The sequence below is a fragment of the Danio aesculapii genome, chromosome 12 (assembly GCF_903798145.1).
Source record: "Danio aesculapii chromosome 12, fDanAes4.1, whole genome shotgun sequence".
NCBI lineage: Eukaryota > Metazoa > Chordata > Actinopteri > Cypriniformes > Danionidae > Danio > Danio aesculapii.
In genome coordinates, this window is record NC_079446.1 from 29,658,736 (window position 1) to 29,684,331 (window position 25,596).

The 25,596-nt window shown below is 37.0% G+C and overlaps 1 protein-coding gene across 1 annotated transcript in view; it reads left to right on the forward strand.

The window, feature by feature from the left end:
* cacna1g (calcium channel, voltage-dependent, T type, alpha 1G subunit) overlaps positions 1 to 24,483 on the forward strand; it is a 219,791-nt gene extending 195,308 nt beyond the window's left edge. The window contains exons 31-37 of the mRNA XM_056470083.1: positions 2,418 to 2,539; positions 2,679 to 3,107; positions 6,744 to 6,887; positions 9,578 to 9,700; positions 15,785 to 15,974; positions 16,062 to 16,231; positions 22,884 to 24,483. Of these exons, the coding sequence (XP_056326058.1) occupies positions 2,418 to 2,539; positions 2,679 to 3,107; positions 6,744 to 6,887; positions 9,578 to 9,700; positions 15,785 to 15,974; positions 16,062 to 16,231; positions 22,884 to 23,747 (2,042 nt within the window). The 3' untranslated portion in view covers positions 23,748 to 24,483. The remainder of the gene's footprint in view (positions 1 to 2,417; positions 2,540 to 2,678; positions 3,108 to 6,743; positions 6,888 to 9,577; positions 9,701 to 15,784; positions 15,975 to 16,061; positions 16,232 to 22,883) is intronic.
* The last annotated feature ends 1,113 nt before the right edge of the window (positions 24,484 to 25,596 follow it).

Genomic DNA, 25,596 nt, shown 5'->3' on the forward strand with positions numbered 1-25,596 from the left:
TTATGGTCTTATTCACTCAGACTCAAAAACATGCATCTATGCAATTCTCAGGGTCTTCCCTTCTCTAACTTTTATTTACAAAGTATTTTACAATGATTTACATTCCTTGGGGGTCTTTACTGCTGGCACAAAATTATTTTTTTTTAATGGAAAAAAATTAATTCTGTTCAAAATCACAATATGAATTTAACGTTAAAACTAAATTTAAGAAGCCAAAATGAACTGTACCATGTTAAAATTATTCATGCCTATTCACACATTATTATAGGCCAGACTAATAGTCAACAATTTAAAGAGTTTGCTCTCAAATCATCAAGTCCGCCTGGAAAATCTTGAAAACCCTTGATTTGTTCTATCTAGTCAGACATGTCATAACCCTTTAATCCTCCACTGCTGCATAATTGTTTTCAAATGCTTGATTTATTATAGTTTATTTGTTTAGAATTGCTGTCAAGATCACTTGCACATATTTTTGAACGTTTTCCAACCTTGTCTGTATGAGCAAAAACCATAAATATGGTATACCTGCAGCAGATTTTCTCCAGAAATACGTGGCAGCACATTTGGCCTCAGTTTACCGAATACAGCCTGCCGTGATTCATTGCAGCTCAGCACAATACTGGGGTTGATGTCATTTCCATTTCCAATCAGCCGGCTCAAGATAAACATAGAGACTTCATAATTCATATCCAGCTTTACAATGCTGTCCAAGTTCAATATATGGAGTCTGCTGGCTGAACTGAGATTGACTGTCTGCAAGGCAAACTTTTTTTTTCTGTCCAGTCCCAACTGAGGATCGGTTAGGATTGTTGACTGGTTGATAAGTAGTTGGCAAACAACAACAAACAAAAAATTATTACATGAAATGTTGGTCTGATAAGCCAAAATTTTATGACCAGTCAAAGTTGAATCAATATTGTTTATAATCTCTTAATAAGGCCACATATTAAGCTCTGGGTAGATTTAATGGTAAGCAAGGGAAAATTGGCAGGGTTGATTTGGCATTGACTGGGTATCTCTAAAACTGCAAGGCCTGTGGGTTGCTTCCATTCAAAATTATGAAATAAAGATAAAAAAATAGTGTTGGACACCAAAAGCTCATCAATACAAAAGGGCAACTACGGCTATTTTGTCTGCTCAGAGCTAACAGGAGCTCTATATTGGCATGTCACACTCAACTTGTAACATAACACACGTTACATCACACTCTGCTGGATATGGGGCTGTGTAGCTAATCAGATTGACTATGATGACCCATTTCCACTGTCAGAATGTCCACAATGGGTATGGAAGCGTTGTAACTGGGCTTAGAGTAAATTCATTAGAATAAAGTTTGTCTGTTCCAGCAAACAGACCTTATACAGCAATCCTCATGAACTGGAAAAATATCTATTATGAACACCAATAAAAACATATTGTGATGCAATGGCCAATTGGTCATTTGGATTTTGACATCACAGATGCCGTTTTCTTTTAATTGTTTCATAATGCTGAGCAATAAACAGCACTGTTTAACACTTGGTTGCTTAATGAAATCATTCAAATAAAACATTGCCATTACTTACTGCTGCATTTGCATGAGAATAAATTAAGCACACTCCGTGGCTAACTTCCTACCCTCCAACTAACTACAATCTTTTTGATCTTCAAAACATTCCTAGATAAATCTCCTCCTTGGAGTAACTGCAAAAAAAAACAAAAAACAAAAAAAAAACAATAAACCATACTTTTGACTTTGTTACAACCTCTCATCAAACTCATAGAGAGGGGTACATAGCATTTTAAATGAGTAAATGATAACATTTAAATCTATTTAATTATTCTGCCCGCATTCACTACCAGCAACATGCAACGAGCATCATAAGACTGTATCATTTACATATTTCAATGGACAGATTACTGGCAACAGGACCCACCTTAAGTCCCACCTTACAGTATATTCAATAAATCTCAATAGACTGGGCAAGAATGCCAAAGATCTTTACAATCTGCTTAGGCTTACGGGTCTAGGCTGTTCATAAGCACTGACGTTGATAGTATCATGATGCCAAGATCAAAAGAGCTGCCTGAGCTCATTTGAATGAAGATTGCTTTTTCTTATGAGTCTGGGAAATGTTTTAATAACATTGTCAAGCTATTCAATATCAACCTTTTTTTTTTGTACTGTATACTTATGTAAAATATTACAGGTTTCCCATATGGCCATACTAGTCTTTCTTACCAAAAGCATGCATAAGACACTTCAGGAAATATACATACCCACATATAATAATAATAATAATAATACAATATTGGAACACATTAATTGTATTTCACACAATTATTCACATAGAATGATGTGTTTGTCTATTATGAAAATATGCAGATTTGCACATTCCCAGCCAAGGCTTACCTTTGGCATTTTGTTTTTCCTCCAGTATGTGATGAGCTACACCCCTGTGAAGGTCTTGGCCGTTATGCCACGTTCAAGAATTTTGGCATGGCTTTCCTCCTGCTGTTCCGTGTATCCACCGGGGACAACTGGAATGGCATTATGAAGGTGGGACACAATCAGCTCATTGTGCTGAATTTCAATGATGCACATGGTTTTATGGTAAATGCGTTGCATGCCTTCAAATATGATCATTAACAAAGTATTCAACATTAATTTAATTTCACTCTGTGTGTCCATGTTGCAGGATACACTCAGAGACTGCTCCCAAGACACCGGTATATGCTACAACACGGTAGTGTCCCCCATTTACTTTGTGTCCTTTGTGCTGACGGCTCAGTTTGTGCTGGTCAATGTGGTGATCGCTGTGCTCATGAAGCACCTAGAGGAAAGCAACAAAGAGGCCAAGGAGGCTGAAGCGGAGGCCGAGCTGGAGCTGGAGCAGGAGATGGAAGCTTTAGGTAGAGATAGAGACATACACAGAGGGCACATGCCACGTTTGGGTTCTGGTGATTTGGGTGGACCAGGAGGTTCACCTTGGATATCAAGAGACCATCGAGATCTGTCAGGACCACTTTACCCCATAGACAGCCCAACAGCAGACATACGCAGAGACTTTGAAGATCATTTAAGGACAGATCCTGATCCACCTCCGAATCTGGAGCCACCATTAGAGGTGAGTAGAAATGCTGTGAAGTCAGTGATGTACTGTATACCTGATAGTTCCAGAATCATTTAATGGATGAGTCTGTGTGCTGGTTGGTTAAATGTGCTTATGATCATCTTAGATCAGCTACTGTAGATAATACTTTACAAATTTTCCATCAGGACTGCCCTGCTTGCATTAGTTTTGCTGAAGCTATTGACTGTATTAGGGTAATACAGAAGCCTGTATATTAGGCCAGAACCCAAAACTTTAAACTACAGCAGCTTCAGTTCCAATGTCCTGAAGCAAATGTATTTTTGGTTAACCAAGGTGGTTAACTTAGCCAGCGTCAGGATGTGGACACACTGAGCTGCTGTTTTTTTTTAACATTTCAGTGTTTACGAATAGATTACATCAAAAAGAACATGAGTAATATTGATAAACTATACATCAGTCTAAAGCTACAACCCTCAAGCAGCCATTGTAGGTAGTTGTTTTTCTATGGGAAGCTTATAAAGAATGTATTAGCTAAATTTGTGAGGGTGACAAAATTAATTGTTTCTTCAATGCACCGCCTTGCAGACACGAACAATTCGGTGTCGGTTCAGTAATAATCATAACTGGTTATTATGTACTGACGTCATTTATCACATACGCGTTATATGACATAGCTTACTATGGTGAGGAAGGAGACAGTGAGTAATTAAAAAACTCAAACTATTGAAAAAGCAGATAACTGTGCTCAATGCACTGAGTTTGCTGGACAGTGTTTCACTGACAGGGAAGTACATCAGAACCCAAATAGGAAAAATGAAAGCTAAACTTTCTCTCTCTCTGTGGCCCCTTTGACCTGCTGGCATGTTCATTAGGTAATGTTTTATCTTCTCTCAGCTATTACAACAACAATAAAGTTACTTGTGGATCTAGACACAAGCGTGTCTGCAGAGCGAGTTTTCTCCACCGCGTGGATCCTAATGGATCAGCTAATCACAGCTGCCGTTTAACATCAGTGTCCGTGTCACTGTTTGCTAAACAGAGTCAGAGCCTTTTCTGTTGAGAATGTGATCAATCATAGGCATTTAAGAACTCGCTTGACAACACTCTAAAAGCAGGCAGGATAATATTTACATTTGTTTATTTGCTATAAATGCTCGTGTTGTTCTGTGCATGTAATGGGTTTTGTTTGATACATTCAATAAGAGTGTTTTCACTGAGCAGGTCAAATTAAAGGTACAGTGTTACACATAATATACAAATATAAATATATTTATAAATAATACATTTTAATACAAGAATTATTGTGTTGCTAAGTAAAATATCACATTGTTTATGGAAAGCATTGTCAGTGCACCATGATGCACCGAAATATTGAATTGAACCGAAGCAATGGCATAATAATCCTAACCGAACCGTGAGACCAGTGTAGGTTCACACCTCTATAAATTTATGTAAGTTGTACAGAACATGCTAAGATATCGAGTACATACTTATCGTTATAACAAAATACACACGCATTCATTGCTGTACATCATGGTTTATTCACAAGCTCAAGAAGCTATAATTACATTTGACTTAAAATGCTTTATTAAATCCCACTTTTAATTTCTTTATTTTCCAATAAGTGGATGAACTTTGTATACCAAGGTGTTGTTGAGACATTTTCCCACTTTTTATCATAACAGCACTTCCCTGCCAATGGTAAAAGTTTCAAATAATTTGTTTTCACAAATTTCACAATTTATTTTATAAACAAAAGACAGATTATTTGCTGATTATTTCTGGTGGCGCAGTGGGTAGCGCAATCGCCTCACAGCAAGAAGGTCGCTGTTTCGAGCCCCGGCTGGGTCAGTTGGCATATCTGTGTGGAGTTTGCATGTTCTCCCTGTGATTGCGTGGGTTTCCTCCAGGTACTCCGGTTTCCCCCACAGTCCAACGACATGCACTGAAGGGTGAATTGAATCAGCTAAATTGGCTGTAGCGTACAGTATGTGTGTGCATGTGAGAGTGTATGAGTGTTTCCCAGCACTTGGTTGCAGCTGGAAGGGCATCCGCTGCGTAAAACATATGCTAGATAAGTTGGCGGTTCATTCTGCTGTGACGACTCCTGATAAATTAAGGGACTAAGCCGAAAAGAAAATGAACAAATAAAGATTATTTCCCTATTTACATTTATCCAAAAGCCAGTGGAACATTTTTGGGGGGTTTAGGTGGACGGGATCCAGGGTGATCTGATGCTATTGTGTGGCTTGGATTATTAGTTAATCAAGTCCTACCCGCATCAACGTTTATGCAATGCAATGCTTCCACTGCAATGCAATGATTCCATTTACTGTGGATAATTGTAGACTTGATATTTTTGCTTAAGCATAATACAAATAATTTTCTACTCTATTTAGCTGCAAAGAACCTAAATTGACTAGGAGAAAAAAAACACTCTCTCTCTTCTGTTGTTTTCAAACCTTCAACACTTTGAAGGTTCTTCTGTAGAACAAAATGTATTTGGATAAATGTCCCTGTATTAGGCTATACTATAACTGTTTTGTTGCAAATATCCTTCAAAATATCCAGTATTATGTTCCACAGAAGAAAGTCACAGGAGGATAAACAATGAAAAAACAATTCTCATTTTCTCCAAAGAATATTCTGTTATTTTTCTTATTTAACCTGAACATCCCATAACAAATCAACATTTCTATAAATCACACAATTGACTTCTTTTCATGTAGGTTAATGTAATGTGTCAACAAAAAATATACCACGTAGATTGTGTGCGTAAGTTGCATATTTAATATTTACAATGTTCTTCAGATCATTAATTACATGCATTAGGCTTTTAAGGCACATTTTAAAACACAAGACTGTTATTTTTAAAGCGGGGAAGTCCACTGTTTTTGTTTGACGTATGGAGATGTGCCTGTTGTTTGCTTGTCAGTGGTCAGAGGTTAAACTGATGCCATGGGAAAGTAGTGATGCAGGCCTTTTTTTTTTTAATGCAGGCTGGCTATTTCCAGAAAATACCAGCCTTTTTTTAAGTTAACAATGACATTGTCCCTCCAGCTCTCTTCTGAAGTAAGTCTGTGTGGATTTTTGACTTATCATCAGGATAAATGTTCATAGAGCTCTAGTTCCCCCTCGTGGATGCCAGTAGTAGCATTGAGTGTTTCATTTGTGAGAAATACATCTGATTGGCACATGAACTGTGCTAGTGTGGTACAACTTGAAATTAAAATGTATTCACCTCATTTTTTTCCAAAAAGTCAATTCACTCTGGACTGACAGATGATAAATACAACAGATTACAGTTAATCCGTGACCCAGTGAATGCAGATTGATCATGTTCAATAAGGGAAAGCATGCTATTGATGCATATATATATATATTACAATTTTCTATATATTACAATTTTCTAAATAAAAGAACAAAGATATATAGGTTTGTAAAAACAAGGTAAGTTTGAGGTAAACTGTCCTTTGTGAATCTTCCTTCTGGCTGCTTGTGTTACAGTCTGCAAACTTCTCTCCTTTCTTCATTTCTCCTCTGTTTTTTCTCTGTGTGATGTCATTCTCGTCACCCGTCCTCATCTCCTCTGCCTCTGCCTCTGTCTCTATCTGCTCTCTTTCTCTCTCTCCGTCATTCATCCTGTCTGCCACACGCTGGGTCTTTTAGCGGAGGCCCATGTTTGACTCAGTTTCCCTGGTGATCCAGGGCTCACTGGAAGGAGAGCTCAGCCTCATGGACAACCTGTCTGGCTCCATCTGCCACTACTACGCTCTGCCCCCCCTTCCCAGCAAACACTGCACTGAGAAACAGGTCAATGTCTCCCCCATTCACTCAGCATTGCCTTCTCTCTCTGTCTCTTTCTCTTCTCTCTCTTAGAAGCATTTAAACTTGAATAATGGGACAGAACTGTGTGTGCCAGTTAAAACACGTTTGCTGTTTGACACTCTTTAAGAGACAATGGTTCGATTCTGCTTTGCTATTTATTTTCTGATGCCATTTGAGTGACTAAGTCTTGCAAATTTATGCCTCATTGGCAAGATCATAAATAGCCCAAAAAGTGATGGACTCATCAGGCTGGAGTCGAAAAGGTAATATGTGGATCGATAGAGAGCTGGACCAGCTGTTGAATTATGCAAGAAAATCTCTTTTGCTCTGTTTCAGAGGGAAATATTTCATTAAATTGCATTAGCATCGCTAAATTTGAGGCGTCTAAAAGCTTTTTTTTTATGTAATTGGAGATTCTGTAATGTCTTTATGGTAATAGCTGGCTCTTTTATTTTGGTGACTTTGCAAAATGTACCAGTCCAAAGTCTCAGGGTCAGTTATATGCTGCAGCATGCAGGATTTTGCCTGCAAACTTTTTCCTCACATTATTTCTCTTCAGGGGTAACTGAGTTCAGTATCTGAACTGATTTTTATTATCTGAGAGCCAATTAAACATTATCTGTCAATGTCGGTCATGGCTACTGGTATATGCATTCTGTTAGCTGCTCTGGAGGGTGTTTATCTATCTATCTGTCTATCTATCTATCTATCTATCTATCTATCTATCTATCTATCTATCTATCTATCTATCTATCTATCTGTCTGTCTGTCTGTCTGTCTGTCTGTCTGTCTGTCTGTCTGTCTGTCTGTCTGTCTGTCTGTCTGTCTGTCTGTCTGTCTATCTGTCTATCTATCTATCTATCTATCTATCTATCTATCTATCTATCTGTGCAGAACAAAATCAACTGCTATGCAAAATGTTTTACGATACACCACATGCTGGTCAAAACTATCAATTAAACAAATATCAGGCAAATATACATGAAAACTAAATTTGAGATGTTCTTTGAATGTATTTGTAAAATATTTTAATACATTTTAAGGCTCTTTTTGTATGTTTATGACAGATTTTCTTTGGTGCATTTCACACAACACTATTTACTTTTGCACAACGGTTAACGCATTTCTCAAAACAATTAGTACAAACTGCAAAACCTAGTTGATAACCTGCAAAAGTGTGTCACTTGCTCAAAATGGATGAGCTCATTCCTTAAAAGCAAGTATTGATGTCAATGAAAGTGTCAGTGTCATCAAGATGAAAAGTCCAGACACCATTGTTTATGAAAAGATAGTCAAACGGCTTTGTCATGTTTTCATTAAGACCGTTTACTCTGTAAATTTTTTTCCAATGCAAAAAAGTCAGATTTTGATGACACTCCCTGAAAATGCTCAAGACAGCACTGTATACTATTTGCACAGCCATTTGAAAACTACAGTAAAGTTAGCCATTTAGTGAGGTTTCTGAGTACAAGACACTGAATATGTATGTTTCACAATTTTTCTAATTTATTCACACCATTGTGCAAAAGAATAAATACACTCTTATTTACAACAAACATAAACTTCCTTTGGGTAGAGCAGTGCACAACTGTAAACAATATTGCAGTACATATTGGAACTGAACCTACAACATACACAGGTCTGTAAATCATTCAGAAAATTGTTCAATTTAGAAGGCATTTTCAGGAAAAAAAAAAAAAAGATTTAAAAAGTTTTATAAAATTTGCTTGACAGATTTTGACAACTAGTTCACCATTTTTGTATGTAATGACTCAAGTAATAAAATGAGGACTATTAGTTTTCTATGGAATGACTATTCAGCATTCACAAGTTTAGTTAATTTTGACTGACATGACATAAGCAAATGATAATGTTATAAAACAGCAGAGAGTTGTATGAAAGCAATTGATGCATGTCCAAAAGCATTTGCAATTTATTAGAAGAAATGAGAAACTGCTACTATGATGTGCACAAATGACTAATTGTTTTGAGAAATGCATTAACTGCTGCAAATGTAAACAGTGTAGTGAGAAATGCACCAAAGCCACTGACAAAAACTGTACAGGATTTGTCTAAACAGGCTGTTAAGGAACTGTTAAATAGTATTCTTCTTTTTAGATTTACAAACATCTCATTAAAAATCTCAGCAAATTTTTAAAACTCATCAGAAATCGTGTAAAATGAATAGATGTTTACCACATGGGTGGCAATTCACTGGTTTACACAGATTTCTAAAAAATTTAAATTTCAAGTTTTACTGAAATAACATGGCTGCAAAACACACAAAATCGTTGGTTCAAAATGTATAATCTGTTTTAAGTACAGGTACCCATTTCTGTCTAGCGATTTATCTTCAATACTGTCAAATAAGGCTTTGTCAAGCCTACAGTATGTAAAAAAAATTTTTTACAAACTCAACTTTACTACCTTAAAAATAAAGTTATAATTCTGCTGTACATTGAGATTTGTATTGCAATTCTAGTTCTGTTTGACTCAGAGGAAGTGAATTTAAAACACCTTCTCAATTCAAATCCAAGAGGCTTTCCACGCACTGATTCATTGAATTGTTGTATTTATTAACTGGCACTAACATGTGTGATAGCCTGTGCGTCTCTTCTAACTATATGCATGTGCTGGTTGCCCTTCTCACTCTTGGCTCGTCTCTTCTTCTTTAGATTCCTCTAGCCGAGATGGAGGCTCTATCTCTGGCATCGGAGAAATCCTGGTCCTTAGCTCTGACGGATGACTCTGTCCCAGATGATTTTAACCCCCTCTTACTAACCAGTCAGGAGTGCAATGTATTTAACAGTAGAGCAATGTTCATTATCCACTCCGGCCTCCCAGCCTTACACTGCTTCCAAAGACATCCGCCCTCTCCACCCTGCTTTACTTTTTGGCCTTTAGTACATTAGTACAGATTAGTATATTAAGCCAAAAATAATTCCATACAAGCTAATGGAGTTTTAACATTCTTCAAATCTTGATTAAGACTGTTTTTGGTATGCTAAATAAAAATAGTAATACTGCCACATAATTTCTACACAATACATTTCTGTCAAATTCTTGAATATATATCTGTAAATGTAATTTATTTCACCAAATCAGCATCTACAATTATTTCAAATTAATTATTATTTTACTTTTGGGGGAAATCATGATGCAGTTTTGATTATTTGATGAATGGTCAAAACAATTACCTGAAAAATAAAATATTCTAAATAAATTATAAGTATTTTTTTATTGTTTATTAAAAATTCTCTTTATTGTCTTTTAGCAATGTAAAGGAATACTCCACTTTTTTGAAAAAGATTAATTTTTCAACTTCCAAAAAAGGTGCCTATACAAAACAAAGCTTGAGTGTTTCTTTAATAATGGCTTTGATAACATTTTTATACAAATATAAATGCATATTTTTTTCTATGAATAAAACATTAATATACTTTTAGAATATCCAATAAACTGTTGCATGTAATATAAATCAAGCTATACTACATAAGTATACAATCCCAATTAGCTTTAATGTATTGACTGAATGTAATAACTTTAATGGACAAAATCTTTGACCTCTAAATGCCACAACTGAACAACCAGAATCAACTATTTAAAACTTTAAAAGGGCAGCCCAACTGTAAATTAAGTACATTAAATTAGAAAATGACAAGCTAGCTTCAAGCTACCTTCTGACTTCTTTTACTTCTCCAAAATAAAAATGCTGCTATTATTTAGTTGGCCTTCACTTGTTCCAATCCTTTCCAATCTGTCATTCGGATGAGATGTTAAACCTAGGTCCTGACTCCCTGTGGTCTTTAAAAATCCCAGGATGTCCTTCGAAAAAGAGTAGGGGTTTAACCCTGGCATCCTGGCCAAATTTTCCCACTGGTTTCTGTAGATCATGGCCTCCTAACCATCCCCATATCATAATTGGCTTCATTATTCTGTCTCTTCTTCACCAATCAGCTGATGTGTGGTGTGCGGTCTGGCACAATACGGCTGCCGTCGTGTCATCCAGGTGGATGCTCCACACTGGTGTTGGATGAGGAGATTCCCCCGAATGTTTAAAGCGCTTTGAGTCTCCAGAAAAAGGATAAATTATATGTAAGGAATTATATTATTACTGTTTTTTTCTGTTAAACACAAAGGGGACATTTTGAAGAAAGCTGGGAACCTGGAACTACTGACTTCCGTAGTAGTTGTTTTTCCTACAATGGAAGTCAATGGCTATAGGTTCTCAGCTTTCTTCAAAATATGTTCTTTTGTGTTTAACAGAAGACATAAACCCATAGGAACCACTTTAGGGTGAGTAAATGGGCAGTAAATGTAAATTTTTAGGATTAACTTTCACTTTAAAAATGACTGAATTATACCAAAACCATTACAGTTATCTATGTTCAGAAACTTGATGAATTGCTAGACATTTGGCATTTTCCCCAGTTATAGTAAAAGACTTTCTGCAGAGCTGAGAGGCGAGTGTGTTTGGAACTTTGGGGGTTCTAACCATCCGCTCCTCTCTCTCTCTCTCTTTACCTGTGCGTCTCCCACTAGCCTGGTGTTTGTATGTTCCAGTCCAGTAGAGTAGTATTACTGCCTGTCAATCTGCTCCTCACCTGTCTGGGTTTCTCCAGCTACTGTACATGTCCATGTTCTTCCTCTGACACATCTAAAGGCCAAACCTCTACCTCTTCTCCATTGGCTCTCCATACTTTTTAGATGTTCCTGTTTGCATCCTCGACCTGTCTGTCTGCATATTTACCTGTGTTGATGATTTTATCTTCTGTGTATTTAAACTGAAGTGTTCTCCTCTTGAAAGAACACAAGAGTGTGGTTTAGGGTTGGCTTCTGCTGTCTGCAGGCTCTGGGCGCAGCTTCTGAAGGGAGGAGGCTGATGGTTTCTGTCACCTCGCAATTCAATTCATATTCATTGTCTCAGAACTATGCCCATAGATCCATAAATAATTTATACATGGCATTTCTCAGATGAGTGAGATTCAGATCCAGCCTGTTCTCATTTCTCTGTTGTATTTATGTGGATGAAACGGAGAACAACTCTGCACTGAGATGCTGCACTGTTGGTGGCATGGGCACTTCAGAAAGAGATTATCATAAATGCTAATGATATTTCATTTTTAATCACCAAGAATGACAATAAATAGTAAAAAAAATATTTTTTTTCAAGCTTAAGTACACAAGAGGCATAAAAGCAATTCCATACAAATATCAAGCTTGCAATCAAAAAAATAAATAAATAAAAAAAATTGCAAAACTCTTTTTTTTTTTTTTTAAGTTTTTTGTGTAGTCTTGTATTAGCTCTGGGCAATTTGGCCTAAAATCAAAATCTCAAATAACTTAATATTTTAACTCGATTATAATTAATGAACAATTATTTTGTTTATTTATTTTTTTTATCCCTCATAGTTTACTGACAGGTTTTGTACAGTAAATATGCTCGCATTACAGCTGAAAGATTTTTATATGAAGGGTTCATTACTTGATTTTAAAAATAACTACAGGAAACACACACATCTACTATCTAAGATTATTTATTAAACATCAACATTAAACAAATGAAATTAAAACCAACAGTCTAAAAGGTCTAAGACCAAGTCACTTTTTTATTAGAAAAAAAAGTGATAAAATAAATAACTTGCACTTTTGGAAACAAAATAAATAATTTTCAGTGTTTTTCATATTAAAAGTAGAAAGTATACGTTACCTATATAGGGTATGCAAATGTGCGAAGGCTGCGCCTGACCATACGCATGAGCTCGACGCAGAAGTATAAACCACACGTGGTAGGGAAAGAAATCGAACAATATGACCTAAGAAAATGTCCATTTCGATTACTTTTCGATTAATTGCCCAGCCCTAGCTTGTATTTTACAGCACTGTAGCAATACTCAAAAATGTCTGTCAATGTTTTCAAACAATTACGTTTGGTTTACCAAAGTCATACAAGTGGCGATTTGTTCTATAGTTTAGTTCAAAGCTTTATTAATCCTCTTGGGGCAATTCATTCTGACATGGTGGTGCTTTACATATAACAAGAATGACACACTTAACTCAATAAACACCAACATTTAACATCAAGTACATGAACAAAAAACTGAAAGAAAAATAAATGAAAGAAATAAGAAGAATGATATAAAATTCAATAAAAATAATAAGTTATATATCTTTTTTAACAGTTAAAAATAGAATTAATGATTAATAATAATAATAATAATAATAATAATAATAATAATAATAATAATAATAATAATAATAATAATAATAATAATAAATATTAATCCATGGATTAGCTACATTTATTACGTAACCGAATTGCTTCAGGCACAAAAGTAAATTCATAACGATTTGTGGAACATCTTATTGTCCTTAGATGTTGCCCAAGGGGCATCCTCTCAAAATATTTGTTTAAGGCGTGTGTGCTGTCTCCTAGTATTTTATGTGCCATCCTCAACACCTGCTCTTCGTTATAGAATGCAAGACTTTGCAGGGGAACTACATTTTTTTGAACACAGATTAACAATGCCTTAGAAAGCCAACTTTTGATTAGCATTATTTCTTTTGGGTTGTGCAGTTTTATTCAGAGAATTTCTACAAAGTAAGTTGTATACTGTAAACTCGCAGACTTTTTTGGTCACATCCATAAAGCATGTTTATTTTCCTCAATTAAAATATAAAAAATGTTTACAGATTGCTATTTTTCTGACCCCATAACTCTGTGGTTAATTGTTTTGGAAAACGTAACCAGATAAGCAGAATTTAATGCTAACATATACATTCTATGATAATTTATGTTTTGAGTTTTTACTGCAAATGTCACATCCATAATGCTGGAATTGCTCATAATTCATAAATATGGTCCAAGAGGCTTAATGTGATTCAATTTTCAACACAGTATCAGTAGCAGCATTTGGATTACACTTCATAAATTACAAACTTAAACTATCAATTGCAAATACTCTAAATTTAGCAAAATATTGCGAAATGTAATGCTTACATTAGGAGATTTTTCAGCCACTTTTTGCAAATCTTCAATTTTTTTATTGTATATAATATAAATATTTTTATTGTATATAATCACATGATCATTCTTTCAAGATATGTTTTTTTTTTGTATATTTGTTGATATGTATCCACTGGGAATGGTGCAGCAGGTGCTGTAAGACGTATAGCATTAGTCCGAAAAGGTTAATCTGATATTCCAGCAATTCTAAATCCACAGTTATAAAGTTATAAAGTCACAATTCTGAGTTATTAAGTCAGAATTCCAAATTATTAAGTCAGAATTGTGAGTTTTAAAGAAATTTCTTGTTATGGCGATTGGCCATAAATGAAGTGTTAAAGACTCTTTCTTTAGGTTCTCTACTTGTGATGTGGTATGGATTGGCAGCCCAGTTTTCCCAATAAAGGCCAGGAGGACAAAGTATTTGGTTAACACTTTTACTGAACTGAAATATGAACTAATACAGCCTTTGTAGTTTTAGCCCTTTATAATGTCTATGTACGCTACATGTATGCAGCTTGAAGTACACCACATGTGGGCACGCTTGCAATATGAAACAAATAACAGCTGCGACAAAATGTAAATCATATAATTGTTACACATATAATAGATAAAAAATAAAGAAATCTTAATTTTAGACTTTTGGAAGAATCACGCAACCTACAGCTAGTGGTTTATAACTGCTATTTAAACCAAATGGTGCAATTGGCATAATTAAAACTTTACAACTCAGAATTCTAACTTAATAACTCAGAATTGCGACTTTATAACTCAGAATTCTGACTTTATAACTCAGAATTGCAACTTTACAACTCAGAATTCTGACTTTATAACTCAGAATTGCAACTTTACAACTCAGAATTCTGACTTTATAACTCGGAATTCTGACTTAATAACTCAGAATTCTGACTTTATAACTCAGAATTGCAACTTTACAACTCAGAATTCTGACTTTATAACTCGGAATTCTGACTTAATAACTCAGAATTCTGACTTTATAACTCAGTATTGCAACTTTACAACCCAGAATTCTGTTAATTTTTTAATTTATTAAAATGATTAAAATTTTAATTATTCTGTGGTGGAAACGTGCTTCCATAATTATGTTTAGAAATGTGTTGAATAAATCTTCTCTCCTTTAAACAGAAATTGGGGGGAAAAATAAACAGGGGGGCTAATAATTCTGACCTCAACTGTACATAATTACCCACTCTGTGAGAAAATGTAAAGGCATTGAAATATATTTTTTCTCCCACTGCCCCGCCGGGCAGGCAGAGATAGGTAGTTGGTAGGCCCACTAATAAATAATAGCCCCGAACAATGAGCTATCGGATATTGAGAGCCTTAGAACAAACAGAATATACAAAATTCTAAGACCTCACAAAGGTTAACAAAAACATTTCACATTTATTATTATTGACATTGAGAATATATTGCAAATTTGTAAATGAAACCAGACCACTAAAGCTCTTCAATTAGAAAAAGACAACTAGAAATACATTTCCAATAATATACTTATGTCAAACATCCAGACACCATACTTACTTCTGAGAGCAACATTTACATAAATATGAAAATTATTCTTTCACCATTGTTCATTTAGTTGTACAGGGATATGAGAAGTCTCGTTAATAGACATACAGGAAATGTGCATTTGCATTGATACGACCTGATTGATGAGAACATGTTTCTAGATCAGTCTCCTCCCTGTGTCTAGTGCGTAGTGATGTTTGCCTTTCATCGTATGCTAACCAGTCCAGCCTCTATGTATTAGGTACAGTGTGTTTGCGTGTGCGTCCATGTGTTCATAAGGGCCCCTGCTTCTCCAAAACACAAGTACCAACTCTAACCTTGGCTTTCTTTTAATGCTCCTCAGACCACAGATCCTTCAGATCCGCCAGACACCCGGCAGGCAAATGAACCGACGGATGAACACTTGCTATCCGTGAAGAAGACCTCAGTAGGCCGCACACATTCTCTACCTAATGACAGCTACATGTTCCTGCCGCTGCAGTCCAACTCAAACCACAGCACCCACACAGCCTCACCTCACCTCGCTCAGACAGGTGCAGATCCGTGTTTTACTTCCACATCTGATTTAATCATGGTTGCTAATGCAGAGGTCAGTAATTGTCTTATTAAATGTGTCTCAGGGTCTACAGGCTCTGTTCAGTCTCAAACAGAAGAACCCAGCCAGCACTTGACTGTGCCCAGCGATCTGTTCCGACCCATCAGTCCTCACAGTTTATCAGACTCAGAGAGCATCCCACGAATTCCCCCACCTCGGCGGGCACACACTCTCTCACGCACACTCCGCAGACAGGTGAGATCTGACTCATTTCTGCTCTTAGTTGTGCCGTACTTTTAATACATGTTGTTGTGCTCTGGTTTTGTTCATTGCACATAGTGACTCTACTCAAAAACCTAGTGAGCTGCCTCAGTGTACACTACTTTAAAGGTGCTGTTTGTAAATTTTGACTCTTCTAAGACATAAAAATACAGTGTATTTCATTCATATAGTCATGAAGGCTCTCCAAGCATGCGTCCGCAATCGAAATGCGACCTCCGGTGGACAGTAGCACACTCCCAAATGAGACGCAGATTACTAGTTTCATTACAAGTTATTCATTTGCAAATTATATAAATATTACGAGAGTAAACATTAGGTAAGCAGGTTACACTGTAACCGCGTGTCCTAACAACATGCTCAGTGATGAGATTTGCAGTAATAAGCAATTTGGCTGATCGCACCAGACGAAAGAACGACAGAAATTTAAAGAGAGCCATTCAGAAGCACAGAATATGCACTCACTCATGAAATGGTAAGGTTTATAATGTGTTTAATACATATTAAACCTCTTTAACATTATATATATATATATATATATATATATAATATACATGCTGAATGATTGATATTTGTTTTGTAAACGGTTTATTTTATTTTCAAGATCTGAGGTGAACTATCTGCTGTAGTATGTCATGTAATGTCATATAAAATTCCATTCCAAACTTACATTATTAGCATTTAGCACTGAATAAAGCACATGAGGTGTACCTGAGGTGATCATAGTTCAGAAGCTGGTGGTATTCAGGTACACTCACGTCAATCTGGCAACCTGCGTATTCGTGCGTTTTGATACAGGAGGGCAATACCTAGTTCAACCACTGGGTGCCAAACTTACAGTCTGCATCTTTAATGTAATGTGCTAATAATTCAATTAGAACAGTGTCTTTTGAAACAACATATTCCTCTGCTTAGAGTTATAAGAACAACTTTTATTTGAAAAAAGCAATAATTTGTAGCATTAGTGAATTAGACTTATGCGCAAAACTGGAATATTGCACAAATCATTTTGTGAGCAAAACACTGTTTCCATCCAATCAGTCAAAGAGAACAAAATTTCCACTTTCTGATAAACTAATGCCAGATATCAAAACCGTTGTAGAATTTTCTGTGGTAGGAGAATGACCCAAACATCATTTAAGATGTTGTGAAATGTGGTCGATCACCTGGTTTGTCCATTAATGCAGTTTCATAATACCCATTTTTAGCATCACTTTTAAAACAAAAATCAGATGTTATTTGCTCGAATTTATTTGGTAATTGTATTTTAAAGGTGCTGTATGTACGTTTTTGACTCTTCTAAAACATAAAAATATCATAATATGTTTGCAGATATTAACATGCCAAGTGAACATTCTTGTTTATCTGGAAAACAATGCTGAAGTCTGCTTTGAAAATGTTTTTTTTTTCCGTGCTGGAACGCTTTCTGTTTTTTTTGTTTGTTTTTTTAAACCTGCTCAATGCCAGCTTACCCAATTATAATTCAGCACCTCGGGTTGCCTTGTTGGAAAACCACATATTTCATTCATTCAGTCAGGAAGACTCTCAAAGCATGCGTCAGTGACCAAAAAGCGACCTCCGGTGGAGGGTTTATAATCTATTTGATACATATAAATTCTCTTTAATGTTATTAAATGTACATGCTGAATCACTAATAGTGAGTCACAGTTCTAAAGTTCAATTTCAAATGGTTTATTTTATTTTCATGATCTGAGGGGAACTTTCTGCTGCAGCTCTCAGTAATATGGCAATAAATGTCATGTGAAATGGCATTCAAACTCACATTGTTAGCATTTAACACTGAATAAAGCACATGAGGTGTACCTGAGGTGATCAGTTTATCCTGGTGTTCACCTGTGAGAAATAGAAGCCATATATCAATATGTATAGCCATATATCAATTCGAGGTGTTGGTTAGATCAAAAACTCCTTTTAATATGGAAAATATTCCTTCTACCATGTGCTGTTATTTTTATTTAGAACATGGTATAAATCAGCCTTTAGGCTCAGTAGTCTCGCTGTTGGTAATCAATCTGGCAACCTGCGCTTGTGTTGGTTTTGATCCAGAATTTCAATACCTAGTTCAACCACTGGGTGTCAAACTTACATACTGCACCTTTAATCATAGCTAATGAGCTTTCTTTCTTATCAGATAAAAAGTTTATCCTACCTAGTTGTGTGCATTAAGCGCTTTTAATGCACACATTTTCAAAATTGATGTGCATCTCTGCATTTTCATTTAGGTATCTTTTCAATGTTATCTGCAGAACAGTTATTATCTTTTGATTGATTGTATTTCGAGTAATTTCATGCATCATTGCTAAATAAAAGTATTAATATCTCATAATTGTGACATTTATGGTGTAATAAGTGGATAATTTGGTGTAAAAAATATTAACTTGGGCGACACGATGGCTCAGTGGTTAGCACGATCTCACAACCTCACAGCAAGAAGGTCGCTGGTTCGAGCCTCAGCTGGGCCAGTTGGCATTTCTGTGTGGAGTTTGCATGTTCTCCTCGTGTTCACGTGGGTTTCCTCCGGGTGCTCCAATTTTCCTCCGGATGCTCAAGTTTTCCTCACAGTCCAAGACATGCCGTGTATGTGTGTGAAGGCAAGAGTGTATGGGTGTTTCCCAGTGTTGGGCTGCGACTGGAAGGGCATCCGCTGCATAAAATATATGCTGGATAAGTTGGCGGTTCATTTCACTGTGGCAACCCCAGATTAATAACGGGACTAAGCCAAAAAGAAAATAAATGATGAATGAAAAACTTAACTTAGCCAGATTTTAAAGTTAGAATAAACTATGTATTGAAAGCAACATAGACTTTTAAAATGTTTAAATTTACCATCTATAGGCAACTCACTAGGTTTGTAAAAGATTAATTTTCTCTCTCGTTTCTCGACTCTGAAAATGCCTCATATCCCTTGCCTTCTTTATGTAATGTGATTGGAGACTTATGCGAATGTGGCTGGTATGCAGTCTGACAGCTCTGCACTGTTGATTTCACCCTCTGGCTAGTATATTTCTTCTCTTAATCCTTCCTGCATTCTCTCCTCTTTTTCTGCAACTATTTGGCCTGCGTACCCTGTAATGTGACTTCCTCCGAGCAGCTCAGCATGGTTCAACCCAAGCCTGACCCCGAGCTGCTCCTGAGGCACAGATACTCCTGTTTCTGAGAGAGCCGGATTGGGCTGCTTGATTCAGCTGGCCTTCAGTGCACTTTCCACAGATCCTTGAACTCCATCCCCAACTTTGTCCCGCTTTCTCCCACCACACCCCTTAAACCCCGTTCCTCCAGCCCGATGCATTTCACCATGGCTACTGAAAGACCAAAACTGCAGGTTAAAGATCAAGGGGAAGTTAATGTGTATAATCTGTGGGCTCAGATGCTCAAATTAGTTGCAAGCTCAAGAAATGATCTCTGATAGTGTGTTTATGTTTGTCTTTGAAAGGAACGTAAGTTTAATTTGAAATGGTGAATTTCATTTATATTTGAAAAAAAAACATTATTATGTTCGTATTCTGTTATTGTTTAACAATATATTATTTTGTGTTATATTTATGATATATATAAGTGTATATGAGATATAATTTTTAATATGTATTAGAATTAATTTTAAAAGTTTATTTTTTTAGTCTAGTCAGTTTGCAAGCAATTTGCTATCCTAATGTAAAAACAGTTTCCTGCCATTAGAGGGCAGCATAGCTTCAAAACTACACGCTTCAAAACAAAACAGGGACTCTCATGGCTTGGTCTCACACAGTACTTCACATTGACTAACTTTTCAAGTTTTACACGGTTCCTCTTGACCTTTAGTCCCTTCCAAAACACCCACCCACCTCTCTCCTACTGGGCTGGTGCTTCTCTCAGACTCCCTCGCTTAAAAAAAAAAAAAAAAAAAAAAAAGAGTTTTAGGGAGAGTTCTGAGAAGAGAGACTCTAGGAAGAGACGTGGGTTTTGTGGTCTTGCGGTAGCCCAGTGGCTCAGAGTGCAGTCTGCCAAACAGTGCCTGTAGTTTTGCCCTAGGGTAAATGTTTCTCTGCCCTAGTTACAGTAAAACAATAAACCTATTACAAACTTTTTTCTCTGAAAGTGCAATTGATATCGTAAGTTTTCACCTTTGTGACTTCACCCACAGCAGCAGCAGCATGTACAGTACTGCTACTCAGGCAGTGTATCAGTTTAGAACTCTTCAGCTTAGCTCATGTCAAAGAGGAGACATGAAGACAAAAAAAAATCTTTGCTAATTTCTCCAGTATACTGTACACTTACTGATTTGGTTGAAAGTGCACACAGTGAAATTCCAATCAGTGAATGCAACGAAGAAATGAAGAAGGGCAGTTCAAGAGTCAGTGGGCTTTGGGGGCTCATCCCAAACTGCATATGATATATCATCATTTGATTTAAATATTTTGGTAATATATGCTTAACAATACCTGAAATGTCACACCTACACGGTATCATTTTAATAATAATAATAATATTAATGATAATAATAATAATAATAATAATTCCTTAAATTTACATAGCGCCTGTCTAGACTCGCTTTACACATTTGGGGGAATCTCCTCATCCAACACCAGTGTGGAGCATCCACCTGGATGACGTGATGGCAGCCGTATTGCACCAGACCGCACACCACACATCAGCTGATTAGTGGAGAGGAGACGGAATGATGAAGCCAGTTATGATATGGGGATGGTTAGGAGGCCATGATGGACACAGGCCAGTGGGAAAATTTGGCCAGGATGCCGGGGTTAAACCCCTACTCTTTTTCAAAGGACATCCTGGGATTTTTAATGACCACAGAGAGTCGGGACCTCGGTTTAATGTCTCACACACTGAGCAGTATAGAGTCCCCATCAATATACTGAGACGTTAGGACGATACCTGTCAACCCTCCCGTTTTTCCTGGGATTCTCCCGTATTTTACAGTTATATCTCGCTATCATTGCGTGAAAGTATTTTCCCGTATTCCTCCCATATTTTCAGTCTTTCTCTACAGGTGTCAAATAAACATTAAAGAGCCGAGCCTCCCAATAGGCAACCCATACCGCCAAACCACCAGGGGCCACCCCTTGCTCTTAAATGTGAGTCTGTTCTGTGCTTACGCTTTGTTTAGGCATGAAAATGGCGGGATTCTCTTTCCTTTTCATTACAGGTGCCGTCGCCCCTTTATATGCAATCCTCAAAACAGTCATATATGGTGCATGACTGTCAGCTGACGTGCTCCATAGTGATAAATAGATGCTGTTTCCCAAATGGATTCTGTACACACGATTTGAAGCGGAGTGAAAGTCTGGGTTTTGGGTGCGTGTTTAAACAGACATATTAATAATAATATCTAAAGATGTCGATCTTGGTGGGTTTTGTTTTTCAAACACAACTAATTTCGTCCTAAATGAGCATAAAAAGTTAGGAAAGCATTCAAATGCTTTCATTATAACGTTAGATGTGTGCATTTTTAAAGTGACACCTATTATTTAATGTAATGAAAAGAAAAAATATAAATAAATAAGAGATTCAATCATTGCTATTAAATCAGAATGTGTAAGTTTTACAGTGAAGAAACGGCTATGAGATTTGATAGCTTGATTCTATTTCATTATAATAGCTATTAATTTTAATAAGTTGAACTGTTTGCTAATGTATTTGCTGCTAATGTATACAATTAAATTTTTATTTTGTAAATAATAATAATAAAACATATTACTGACCATTTAACTGTTTATTTACAATGAAACAGCTCTAATTGAACATAGTTAGTGGGGGGGCAAGTTATTTAAGTGAGTGTTTTAGAGAGAAAAAAATAGTTGTTAGACCAAATGTGAAGTTTGTGAAGTTCATGGCTTTTATATAAAACAATTTGCCAAGAGCTGCCAGTGGTCAGACTTGAATACAAATGTATATTTAATTTGCCCGTGAAGTAGTCAGTGCTTATTGCATTTGGATGGAGTGCAACTCTGACTGAATCAATAGATTCTCTAGTTTCTTCATTATGTCTGATTTATACAGCAGATGCCTACAGAATTACATGACTTTAAAAAACAAATTGTGGTATAAGCCCTGGAAGCCCATGCCTTGGACTGCCCATGAGAAGGAAGGGACTGAGAATGTTTTTAACTAGTGGTTCACTGGTTGCTTAACTAGGAATGTTACTTCAGAATGTGCAACTGATATTACTTAAGCACGTTTTAATGAACTTTCTAGCACAATTTAAGCACTATTTTTTTTGTTGGTTGTGGCATTTTGGTATGTTTTGTGGTCAGTTACTTCATTTGATACTTTCAAGTTTGATACAAACTTTTAAAAAGAAGAAGAACATCACATTCTAAATGATAGCTACCTCTGATTGGGGCTGCAAATGCTTTCAAGAAAGATGCCCTGAGGTGTTTTTTCAATCTATTTTTCTAATTTCACCTCCAATTCTTCAAAGCAGAGAGCTTGTGGAGTGCAATGCTAATGGTGAACTCCACTCTAACTCCATGGCTCCCCTTCCCTACCACTTGCTTCTACACCCCTTAACATCTCATACTAACCAGTCTCCCTTTCACCTGTTCATGTCCTAATCCCTAATGTTACCCCCTACCTTCCCCTCACCTCCCCCCGTCCCTGCTCTCCTCAGGTGGCAGTGAGTGCTGACTCTCAGGAGACGCTATACACAGAGGGAGGGGAATCTGAGGGTCCCCTGGGGCTCAGGGAACTGTCGGACCCCCTTCCACCTCAGCAGCAGCACCAGCCTTCCCTCTTTCTGGTCCCTGCCACACCAGGCGCCTCCCCAAAACCTTCACGACCTAGTGTCCACACGCAGCACAACCCCTACGACCAGTACAATGTGTTCTCCAGGAGTTCCCACTCTCCACCTGTACCACCACCACCACCACCACCACCAGACTACAGGAAGCATGAGGATGTGGACTCGGTGGATCAGGAGGTATCTCGAATTATCCGAGCAGGACTCACAGGGAGAAGCGATGATGTCAACCGAGGAGAGACAGGAGATCAAGGTGCAAAACGTCAGCTTAAGAAATACCATAGCGTGGACACTCAAGGCCAGCGAGCTCTGCTGTTACCGCGGCCTTTGTCGTGGCTTGACGACCCACGCCGGCACTCCATCGAAGTATGCTCGTCTGTGGAAAGTAGTCCGCAGCGCAGTTCCATATCATCAGGGTTTGTATCACGAGCCAACAGCCTCCAGCAACAATCTTCTCCCCGTGGCCGCAAGAAGAAGATGAGTCCACCGTGCATTTCAGTGGATCCACCTGAGGATCCGGAACTACCAGGAGGATTTCACCCTGCTCTAGGGATTGTGCCACCTCCATTGCCAAGCCGGGACACTTGCCTGAGGAGGCGCGCTCCCTCCAGTGACTCCAAGGACTCGTTTGATTTGGGAGGAGGAGGAGAGACGCTGCCTCAAGAGGGCATTCCGAACTCCAAGCTATTGACTCTGCCTAGCTTCTCTTTTGAGAAAACAAGCTCTGAGCACTGAACATTGACTCACACGATCACACACACACATGCGCACATGACACATGATACACTCGGTGTATCCGTGATGGTGATAGTAATAGTAATAATATCTTAGAGAGTAATAATGCTAAATGCAACAATGGTGAGTACTCCATGATTATGAGGAATAGTAACTATACCTTGTATTTTTCTCTACTGCCAAAAGAACACATAAAGACATTACGCTGAGGATTAAACTAGCTAATAACCAGACTCTCTCCTCAAAGATGTCAGCAGATATGTTGGCAACCTCAAGACCTCCTGGTGGAGGTCAGCGCAGAGCCCGAGGAGGGCAAGGCGTCCCCCCTTCTGGCGATCGTGAAGACTTCACAGCACTGTATTGCTGAACTCCCTAAAGGGCACTGATGAAGGTACAAAGCAATATGAACGTTTTAGAGACACTATTTTCTTAAATTATTGGGCCATAGTGTTTGTAAAGGATGTAGAATTTCTTTTTCAATTGCGTTATGGTTTTATGTGTCTTTTTGTGATTTCTCTTTTACTCAATGTTTCAAACGTTTGTTGTTTGCTTTATTTTTTCACCATAGGATATTTTTAGCTTTCTTGTTTTAACGAAGACAAAAAAAGGAAACATTTTTTCAAAGTGCCGGGATCTATGTATTTGTAGAAATATTTATATTATTATTATTAATATTAATAATAATAATAATAATAATGATGATGATATATCTCTTTAAAATAAAGCATTAAACAGCTATTTGATTTTTAAGCACAAGTATTAGACTGGTGTGCCCTGACTAAAGAATGCATATATTTTGACTTGCCTGCTAAAGGATTTGTGTGCGACTACCAACAGCTTTTCAGACTAAGAAAACTTAAATTATTTGAATTCACAACAAAACAACTCTTCACCACATCTTTTTTTTTTTTTGTGGAACAGCTGGTTAAAAAAATTCAAGATTTTAAAAAATAACACAAAAGTTACTCAAGTTCCTAAAATCCCTAATGGCCCATTTCCACTGAGTGGTACGGTATGGTACAGTACGCATCGGTAAGCTTTTATAGCCGTTTCCACTGTCAAAAGTTACCAAAAAGCGAACAGTACCATACCACTTTTTGGGTACGATTTCGATAGGGTACCTAGCACAACAAAAGGGTACCAAAATGCAGAGCCAGACGCACAGCTGAATGCTATTGGTTTACAGAGACAAGTCGCTAGCTCATGCACAAGCCAGGAAAATGAAAACAAAGGAAGCTCCATTTTTAAATACACAGCCGAGACATTACACTATAATAATATATACATATAATAACGAGCCATGGTCGACCAGAGCCTAAACAAACCTTGTTGTCGTCTTGATGAACAACCACAAAGCCAAAAAGAAGAGCAGAATCTACCCTGTGTCCTGTTGTTGTTTATAAGGACGTCTAAAGCACGAGTGGTTTCACTTTCTAGAGAGAGCTCCTGTGCGAGTCTATATTTAAAATAACAAACTTCTTGAGCTGATGATAATAACTTGTGCGTGATTATTGAAGTGCTTCTGACATCCAATCCTTTCAGAAACGGACAAACGCAAGAGTGAATTGCTAAAAAAACAAAGGAGAAGCTGGAAAAACAAAGAAGCAAATGATTCTTTCAGCAACCTAACACATGAACAAACTGCCATGTTAAACTATTATCATCACCTTTTGGACTATTATGAACTCGAAATTACTTTCTAACAAGAGGTTACATGAGCTGGTGAAAATTAAAGATATAAAATATAGATATAGAGAGGTTTGCACTAACTGTGGGCTATATGTTGCATGTTGTTTTTGAACCCAAATAAGGACTAAATGTATGTTGTCTATAGGTTTTTTCTGTAATT